This window comes from Solanum lycopersicum, chromosome 4 (assembly GCF_036512215.1).
Source record: "Solanum lycopersicum chromosome 4, SLM_r2.1".
Taxonomy (NCBI): Eukaryota; Viridiplantae; Streptophyta; class Magnoliopsida; order Solanales; family Solanaceae; genus Solanum; species Solanum lycopersicum.
This window is the reverse complement of record NC_090803.1, coordinates 65,352,252-65,362,775: the sequence shown is the minus strand read 5'-3', so window position 1 is coordinate 65,362,775 and position 10,524 is coordinate 65,352,252. Positions and strand designations below refer to the sequence as shown.

At 30.6% G+C, this 10,524-nt stretch overlaps 1 protein-coding gene across 4 annotated transcripts; it reads right to left on the bottom strand.

Moving 5' to 3' along the window:
- Nucleotides 1–3,322: 3,322 nt before the first annotated feature.
- On the bottom strand, nt 3,323–10,332 carry LOC101253084 (glutamate receptor 2.9). Of its 4 annotated transcripts, none has more exons than XM_010322028.4 (6): nt 9,900–10,332; nt 6,928–8,234; nt 5,121–5,436; nt 4,089–4,483; nt 3,792–3,978; nt 3,323–3,660 (listed from the first exon to the last, which is right to left on the bottom strand). In XM_010322028.4, exons 1-6 carry the CDS (start codon nt 10,198–10,200, stop codon nt 3,626–3,628), a joined length of 2,541 nt encoding a protein of 846 aa, XP_010320330.3. In that variant the 5' UTR covers nt 10,201–10,332; the 3' UTR covers nt 3,323–3,625. The 4 variants fall into 4 exon arrangements, with proteins under 4 accessions (XP_010320330.3, XP_004238152.3, XP_025886633.2 ...); XM_004238104.5 differs by having other exon boundaries at nt 3,810–3,978; XM_026030848.2 differs by having other exon boundaries at nt 3,323–3,644; nt 3,810–3,978.
- Nucleotides 10,333–10,524: the final 192 nt, after the last annotated feature.

The following is a 10,524-nucleotide window of genomic DNA, read 5'->3' as shown; positions in this document are numbered from 1 at the left end:
TTTTCAATACCGATGACTCTTGATGCAATAAAGGAGAACAAATAGACAAGCGAAAATCTTTGATTATAAATTCATAAGTTGGTTATAAGTTCGAAAATTGAATCTACTTCTTCACCTTTCTAGATTTAGGATAATCTTTGATTCTCTAGGCTCATAATGCCAACAAAATGAAATTCACTCTATTGTCCAATATATATTTTTATTATTGTAGATTGTTGGAGAATTTTTTCAAAACATGTGATCTTAAGTTAAAAATTTATCATATCAAATGTCTTTTGATTATAATTTCAAATTTTAGTATCTCAGAAGGTTGAAATTTATAGAATTACTAAATATATGTATAGAAAATTATATATTCTGTCGAATTTTATTTTTTTAAAGTTTCACACATAATTCTTATTCTTATTTTTAAAAAATAAATAAATTTTAGTATCACTTTCAGAGTAAAAAATTTGGTTGACTCAATCAAAGTGTTGACTTGGTCCTCTTAAGAATGACCAATTCATTCCAAGAAAATCTGATTTATTCCTTGTTTTACTACGTAAAGGTTACGATTTTGAAGTTAAATTAGGGCAAAGGCTCAATTGACACAACTTATATTATTATATATTAGGTATTAAAATTAAAAAAAAAAAGAATAAATAAAATAATTAAAATTCAGAAATTGAATTATGAGTTGTATATTATTTACATTTTAGTTCAACTAACTTTTTAATGAGTCAATAATTTATTTAACTTCTAAATTTATTTTATTCAACTCGATTTACTCATTTAATACCTCAAGATTTCATTCGTAAATTGACATCTTCTAAAATTACTTGGTAATCGTAATTTTAGAAGATGTCAATTTTTGGGTAGGTTAAAGGAGAATGACTTCTTAAATTGTAAAAGTAATAACTTTTCTCCGTTGAACTTGAATTGATGAAGTAGGAATAAAGTTATAATCTTTTGTTAAAAATCACAAATTAAATAAATCTATTGTTTGCTTGAAGTTTCTCGACATACTAACATAGATTGAGATAGAATAAATGATATTCCTTAATCGAAATTTCAAGGTTTTAGTCTTTCATATTAAAAGAATCTTATAAGTTAGGGAGCGCTTCTTTTAAATTAATCTTATGTTCAATGAATTTAAATTAATAAAATCAATATAGATATCAAACATCAAAAATAAATATTTGAGAGCACGGGGTTCATTCAAAACCTTTTCGATAGAAAATTACATTATATATAATTTGTTGAACCTCACATGTTTACTTCATTATATTTTGAACTCTTAATAAAAATTCTGACTCTACCACCTTTAATCATCATTAAAAAGAAATTTTACACTGTTAAAATAACAAATTAACATCTTCTAAAATTACGATTATCAAGTATACTAATAAAACAAATAAATTCTATTTTATAGCACCGATCAATTAGTGGAACGTCTTAGAACTTTAGGATTTTTTTTTTGTCAAATGTCACCATCTATAAAAACAAAATATCTAACTTGGGAATGTGATATGTTCAATTCAATAAAAAGAGGTGTCACTTTTTTATAACTTTAATTAGTTCTTCTTTATCACAAATAATTAGTGGGGGATTAAAGGTAAAGTAAAATATTATTATTATTAGTTGACTTTGGAAAAGATAATTGCTGAAAAAAGAAATATCAATAATGTGAATAATTATTTTTTTTCATGGGACCATCTAAGGCTTTAAAAAGATTTTTGATATATAAATTTGGCAATATGCACTTCACATGGACATAGAAATTGTCACAATTGTGTTAATTGGACCGTCAAATAAATTGATTAATTAATTAGACAATAAAAAGAAATAAATGTCATGAAGCACTTATATAGATGGTACTTTCCATATTGAGGTTTTTAAAAATTGTTCTATGAAATTAGTTCACCATTTTTAGAAAATTGAACTTTAGAACATTTCATTCTCAACTAAAAGTTTAGTATATGTTTCTTGTACGACACAACAATATGTAGAGAATAATATGAGATGCAATATTCCCTTATCATAAAATAGAGAATAATATGGTATGTGTGTCAACTGATGAAAAAATTAGATTGATTCATAAGTTAAAATTAACGAATTAATAAATATACATTACAAACGTCTGAAATATATATTTTACTTTTTTATTAAATAAATTTATATTATTTTATTCAAATTTTTATCATAAATATATTGGAACCCATAATGACTAGTTATTATTATTATAGTTTGAGTTTCGAAGATCAATTGTCCACAACTTTTAAATACAATGTATCTTGAAGTACTTGTCAAGATATGCATTGAAAATGTTCCATTGCGTGTTGTAGTAGGTAAAATATTTGGGGTAAATTAAGGAGGGGATCTTAATTAAAGTTAGTCGTATTTAATTACTTGCTTCATTTCAAAATAAATGAAGTTTTAACTTTTTCATTCTATTTTTTTTTTTACAATTTCAAAAAGAAATTGATATATTTTATTTTGAATTTATCCTTTTATATAAATAAAAATCATTAACTAACTTCTCTTTAATTAAAATTTAGAAACATGAATTGCTTATTTTAGAATGACGGGGGTATGAACCAAAAAACTTAGTAATAAGATTACTATGTTGAAGTATTGATATTAATGTGAATTGTGGTGTAGTAGTGAAATTGTTTTATCTTTAATTATAATTTTGAATTTAAACCTTGAGTATAAAGAAAATTTGTTTGAAGTGTCACTTTCGAAAAGTATTCAATTTAAATTTAATTGAGGTCTAAATACGAAATTCGAAAAAAAAGAAAACATTGAGGCATTGATGGGCGCTACAAATCTCACGTGTGATTAATATTGTTATGACGGTGGCCAACATATCCACGTGTGAAGTCTGTAGAAATTATGAGCATTGAGCCCATTAGCTTGTTGGGCCCAATGGAACAATAATAAAGACACGTTCTTGATGTTAACTAAGCCCAATTGATTCGATGAATGAAATGAACCCACGTTGGCGAAATATGAGCTTCTTATATCTTTGAATAATTCATTTTTATTTTATATTGAGGTAGCTTTTGGAACGCAAATTAGACTTTTGATATTTAATTTGACATGGGGGTCGGGGAGGGAGTGGATAAATGTAATGAAAATTCTATATAGGTAAATGACAAGAACCATTCTCAACTGAATTTAGATTTACCTCGAAAAATCTCATATGGTAACAAGAATAACTGCGTAACAGTGAAATTCGAGATAATGGAACTTTTCTCTCAACTCCCAAGTTGCTAACATTGGACAAATTCAACCCAATAAGCACATTCCTCTTATAAGATCCATCCCAATAACATGTAAGTTCAAGGACTCTAACCACACACAAATTCACATTTCATTTGTTAATCACCAAAAACATCTTAAGAATCAACAAAAAGCAAGTAGAATGTATCACTCACATTAACTTGCACAAAGAAATTCTTTGGCTCATAACAACTGCTGATCTTGAAAAAGGAAGAAAAACAGATATTTACAAAGAGAGACGAGAAAAGTAGCATTGGCCAATCTGTTCATGATTTACCACTTTTTGTCCCATCAGAATACCTCTGTCATTTCAATATTCTGTTGATTATTTGGTCTTTGTTCAATCACATTGTTGCTATCTTTAACTGATCTCGATCCTACTATTCTTGTATAGCACTGAGTTAGAACCAAAGAAGCACATCTAAGAACTACATTTGCACTATTTGCAATTATAGAGCTTAAATATAGCCAGTGTTTTCTGACTAAACGAACGATTGAGATCAAAAATACAATTCCACATATAGCACCTGAAATAAGTAACGGACCTGAGAACAACTCTGGTCCTAATCCAGGATCATGTTCCACAGCTGATGAAGAAGAGCAATTTGAAGAAATGAGCATTTGTTCTTCTAGTTGTCTGATCTCTCCACTCTGCGAGACTTTAAGAACAGCTTCTGAGATATCAACTGCTAAGGGAGAACCCTTTGGAAAGACCTGATAGATTAAAATATCAAAAGTCAGAAACTAGGCTTTATATAGGCTAACAAAAAGGGTTGATTACATAAAAAGATTAGAAAGCTAAAAAGATGTAATATTGATCTTACAAAGCCAAATCCACCAAGTTTATAGACCGGTCCTGACTTGGTGTAACCTTTGCAGAACTTAGCAAGGAACACTTTGGCATGTGGAACTACAAAGAAAGCAGCAGAAATTTCTCCCTTCTCAAAAGCATTAGGGTAGTCATTGATTGAACTGATTTCCTTGATGTTCTCTGGCTTGAATTGCAAATTCACCAGATATTTGATTATAAATGACTTGTTGTTGCAACCAACTGCAGCATTGGTCCTTAGAAGATAATCAACATTTACTACAGAAGGTTCCAGCCTAGGAACTGTCATAATGGAGGAAAGAAGTGCAGTAAAGCAAGCTGTGACAACCACAACTACACATAGCCATGTAGTCAGCACAAGTCGAGATAGATTGCTTCTGATCACTTCTCCTGTAATGATTTCCCAAACTGGAGTTATAAACTTTTGAATTTAGACCAAAGTGTAAGCAGTAGTTCTTTATATCTTTATTCTAAACGGAAAAAGTCAAAATTTATTTCTCTATTATACAAAATATGTTAGATTTTACCCTCTGTTGTACTTTGGAATTTAAGGAAGCTCCACATAGATAAGGAAGGATTCTACGTCTCAAACATTTCAGTAAAAAGTTCAGAATTTACTCAACTACTCTTGACTATGCTTTAACATTAGTACATTACCATCTGTTATACTTCAGGTGGCGTTCTGTTTAGGTTAAAGGACAAATACTAGAAAATTTGCTAACAAAAAGAGAAAATTTTAGGATAATTCATAGAGTAAAAGGGTACTCTTTTTGTTCAAATACCTTTTCTCTTGTTCTCCATTCATTCCACTTCATTTGACAGAGTTTGACTCAACATGTAGTTTAAGAAAAGAAATAAGACTTTTAAAACTTGTGGATTTATAAACATGTCATAAGATTCATTTGCTATAAAAGCTTCTCATTAAGGAAATATAAAAATGGGACAATGTTTTTTGTACGAACTAATAAAATAGTGTGAAAGAAGAAGATAACGGGAAGCATAATGTATTTCTAAGTTTGAAACTTACTTTGTGAAAAAGAGAGAACAGTGACAGAGAACCAAAGCATTGATCCAATAAGCTGAGGGAAAGAACCGCTGAAATCCAGGTTGTCATTTACGTACTCATTTAACCAGATGACAACTCCTGTAGACATGCTCATCATTGCCAGCAGAATCCACAACTTCAACTTGAAGGCCTTGATAACAATAAAATTGGTCTTTTCGGGTCTTGGTCTTTCAGTCACTACCATGACAAGTCCAGAGTCAATATAGGGCTGTGAAAATTCTGCAAGCTCATAGCGATCAGGCAATATTTCTGTGTCACCTACTGCTGCATCCAGACTCTATTCATGAACTGGTGAGTATTTGCAGATGTTAAACAGAAAAACACTAGCAACAATGAGTTCTAAGTAGCAGATTTTACTGATTGATCATGAAGAAAATCTTAAGGGGAAAGGATCAAACATACTCTATACGAAATATCTCAATTTTACCTTCCCTTATACTTTAGTGTCATTCATACCCTTGTCATTAGCAAATGACCAAGAATATCACCAGATTTGTCTCGAGGAGAGGATTCCAAAATACTAATCAAAATTGAATTTTGATGTCATTTGCCTTGCCATTACTTCTTGTACTTTCTACTGATGATTTTGTAGTCAAATGAATTGAACTGTTGGTTTATTGAGAATAACTCTAGTATCCTATGTTTTTTCAAGAATAGCATTTCATTTGACGAGAGGTCTTTTGTTACCCTTGACCTCATCCGATCAATTTGAAGTATAACAGATAGTAATATTTAAAAGTATATTAATAGACTTCGACCTTTTGAAGTATTTTGATATGTGGAATCATACACAGTCCAAGATGCAGCTTGTAAAAGTCAGGGGCGAATATGGGATAATTTGCTATCAACAAGGGTAGGAGGGAAAACTATAACAGAGAGTAAAAGTAAAAAAGTTTGCATAGCAGATGAATAATTTTGGTAACAATGACAACACCACCAAATACTCAGTATACTTCCACTAGTGGGGTCTGGGGAGGGTGGGTTGTATGCAACTTTGCCCCCTACCTTGTGAAGGTAGAGAGGTGGTTTACGATAGACCCTTGGCTTAAGTATATCATATTAAAAATCAAGCTTGTAAAGCAAACATATTTGAAGAAGTCATGTTGAAAATAATGAAGATTAGAATAGTAGCAGCAATAAAATGATATGATAACTGAAGAAACGGAAAAAACCAATAATACTAATAAACAAGAATAAGATAGTAGGAGAGCAATAATAATAATATAGAAAAAGAAAACTAGACAACACTGCTGACCTTCTACCCTAGTCCTCGACCTCCATACCTTCCTATCTAGGGTCACGTCTTTGGTGAGTTGCAACTAAGTCATGTCCTATCTAATCACCTCTGCCCAAGATTTCTTCAGTCTATCTCTACCTCTCCTTATACCCACTAAAGTCAACCCCTCTCACCTCCACAGTGGGGCATTGGTGCATCTTCTTTTCTTATACCCGAACCATCTCAACCTCGCCTCTCCCATCTTGTCCACCACAGAGGCCACCCCATCTTGTCCCAAATAGCTTCATTCTGATCCCATCTCTCCTAGTAGCACGTACATCCATCTCAATATCCTCATTTATGCTATTCCCATATTTTGGACATACGAGTACTTGACTGGCCAACCCTCCGCCTCATGCAACATAGCTAGTCTGATCACCATTTTGTTTTGAAACTTTTTCCAAATTTTAAAATTTGAACCAGAAGATGCTTAGAAATGCTACAGACTATAAGTAGATGCAATGGTTAAGTTAGAGTCATACATGTACATACCTTGTTTGAAACTCCTTCAACCATTTCATCATAATTACCATAGAAGGGAACAAGAACATAGGGCAGATAATATGGAAGTTTTCTTACTGCTGCTTCAAAAACATGAACTGAAAATCCATCAATTAGAGTCTCATTCCTCTCTTGGTTAAATTTAACTTTCACAAACTGATTAAATGCTCCCCTTGCCGGTACCCCAATTCTAAGTGGTTTTTCTAGGCCACCAATTGTCCACCCTTTTGGAACAGTTTGCTTACCACCAGGCCACAAAATTGACCCCAAATCCCCTTCTAAACCGTTGCCGATTTTCAACGTCATCCCATTGTATTCAACAAGATCCTCAGAAAAACCAAACTCTGGTGACCAAAATGACACTTCTCTATAGCTTTTGCCAATCACATTAATGATCCTATAGGTTGGCTTTTGATATAACATGCCATTCTTGAAGCTAATTTTCCCACTTAAACCTTCAAAATCACTCAACAAAATGCTTTTCACAAGTTCACTTGAATCACTTCTGGATAACTTCTCCATGGCTTTAGCAGTTGCCCATGTTGCATCATAAGCCTTGAGAGCATATGCGCTAGGACTTGGATATCCTTCTTCTTCTTCAGGATATTCTAATCTGTACTTTCTCCTGAACTTAACATTGAACTCTCTAAAAGACTCAGTTTTTACATTAACATTTGCCTTAAAACCAATTACACCTTGCATATTCAGTAAAACAGAGGGTTCAACAGAGTCAAGAAGACTTGCCATATTGTCTGAAACAATCCATACATAATCCTTCCCCATCATTCCCATTTCTGTTGCCACCTCAAAAAGAACCAAACCAAAGTGTAAAGAACATTGTGCCACCACAAAAACTTTAACATTCTTGATTCTTAACTTCTCCAGTTCTTCTTGAATGAAAGATTTTGAATTTGAAACAGAGAACAAAGGAGGAAAAGCTAAATGATATTCAATAGAAGAGTCAACAAGTTTGAGTGAATCAGAAAGGTGAGTGATTAGCCCAAAATCCAAATTGGAGAAACTGTTACTAATTTCATATAAAGCTATCACCTTTCTCCATTTGAAATGCCCAATTAATGCAGCAAAGCATTGCATTTGGAATTTAACATCATTACTCATATGGATTAGTGAAATTGGTTCTGTGAGTAATATTGTCGAATAGGTGGCAGCTGGAGTTAGAGAAATAATGGGAATGTCCTTGTAGGCTTCATCATCAAAGTTAGAAAATAGAGCAGCTTCTTGGTGTGTCAATGGTCCAAGGATGGCATGTACTTGCTTCTTCTTGGCAAGATAAGTTGCTGCAAAATTTTAAGATCAATCAGGTTTCTCAGCAAAGTTCTTGTCAACTTTAAGAAATCGCCGATGAATTAGATTTTTTTAAATATAATTTTTACATATTAAACACTTTAATACGATATCAGAATAGATAAAGTTATCGTTTAAATATTTAGATGAGATGATACAAGAATTATATGTCATTGAAGTAAAGCTAAATCCAAAGCTCAATGATGTAAGGAGGGTAGAGATGTGCAAAAATTGAAGCGACCAATTAACAGAATTGAAAAAATATTATCGGTTTATTGTTATTGGGTTAACGAATTTTTAATGATTTTATAAAAAAATTACAAGTTATTAATTCGATATTAATTTTTAATATTGAGCTATTAGGTAAGTCGAATACTCATTAAGATTGTAGTAATTTACTACTTTTACCTGTACATAAATATTAAATTTAATATCTTACTAGTTAGTCTTACTATATTTGCCCTTTAATCATCAATTCGCACATCACGATGACTTTGGTTTCACAACTTCATATTATACAAAACGTCAAAATCTAAAGTAAGAATTTCATTCCTCTTAATTTCTCTTTGTATTACACTTATATATTGTTTCTATTTTATGAGCAGTTGTGAAGTTATATTACTATCTTATCAGGTCAAATTTGTTAGAGATATTTTTTTAATAAACATTTTCTTATTGGTTAACCCGATAATTGTTAAGGATTAAAATAAAAAATTAATTAAAAAACATCTTATAACGTATTTAAAAAGTTGAAACACGATAATATATAAAAGCAAACTAAACCGACTAGGAGGTATAGGCTATAGGGTAGTTAAGAGTCTAATAGTCAAGTCTAGTGGTAGTTTGAATACATTAATTTTCTTTATACTTTGATGCGAAAGGATAACTACTTTATAGTATAAACAAATATATACTTCTATTTTTTTGAGATTGTTTGGTTCGCGGATTAAGTTATTTTAGTATTATAATTTTCGCACTAATTTATCTTTAATAGGGTAGTGTGATAAGATAACATGGAATAAATTAACTTCAACCAATCAACGTAAAAATTTAATCATAAATTTAATTGAGAGATATTTCACCTGATCTCACGAACGAAATCACAATTTCTTAAATGGTACAACTAACTAGTATAAACAAGTACTATGACTTTTGAGTATATAAAAATCTTGTTTACTCTCCTCTTCTCTTTATGAACTAATTAGTATAAATGACTTGTTATAACAATATACTCATTTATAAGCTTTTCATATAATGATATACACATGTTATTTATACTTAAAATTACAATAACAAAATACTTGTTTATTACATCAAGTTTTATACAAAAGATTATTTTTCCTATATAGGTGAAAGTGTGAACCAAAAGGACTCCTAATGAGCTTGCAAGGACTTGATGATGTTCTCATCACTTCCTCATTTCCTCTATACCAAAATAGGTTCGATCGAAGATCTAAAATTTATAAATTCTAAATTCTACAATTTATGTATATATATTAGTAAAATGAATTTCTTTTCGGATAAACTATTATATATAATTAACACTATATTTCACGCTAGAGCGTGAAAGTAAAAAAATAAAGAAGGTATGTATTATATATATATATATATATATATATATATATATATATATATATAGAAAGAGAGAGAGAATTTACCAAGAGAAGCTGCAGGGCCATGAGAATAATAAGCAAAGTTGAAACCTAACTGTGAACATTTGGAATTTTGGGCATTGAAATCATCAACAGCCATTTCCATAGCTATCTTTTGCTCTTTGCCAACTCTTGTTGTTGGATTAATAATTGCTCCTATTCTCCATTTTATCATGTTGATGTTACAATCATCATATATTGAATCATTAACATCATTTTTGTTATAAGCCAATGAAAATGTTGCATGATGAATCAATAAGAAATAGACCAACAAGGAGAAGATAGTGTTAGTAGTAGCACTTCTCATTTTGCTATGGCTAGACTATTGGTTGGCGGTTGATGTATGCACATATATGAAGGGGGCTAAAAGAAGGGTCGTAATAATTATGTCTCAGTTTCAAACAAGTTGAAATTGATTATATGAATCTTCTTTAAATTCATATCATATTATCAATCGTAACAAACAAAATAAAATAAATAAAAATAAAAAATAAATAATATTTAAAAAAAATGATTATAATACTCCACTGTCCCTGATTAAAGAAACATTAACATATTTAGATAGTAATTACTAATTAATTGAGAATATAATAGGTTAAAAAATTGTCCTTTTTCGTTTTGTAAAATGAAC

Coding starts and splice junctions, on each gene's coding strand:
- LOC101253084 (XM_004238103.5), bottom strand. CDS start 10,200: ATGAGAAGTGCTACTACTAACACTATCTTCTCCTTGTTGGTCTATTTC. Junction 8,235..9,899: donor TGGCCCTGCAGCTTCTCTTG/GTAAATTCTCTC, acceptor AAAATTTTGCAG/CAACTTATCTTGCCAAGAAG. Junction 5,437..6,927: donor TTGAAGGAGTTTCAAACAAG/GTATGTACATGT, acceptor GTTCATGAATAG/AGTCTGGATGCAGCAGTAGG.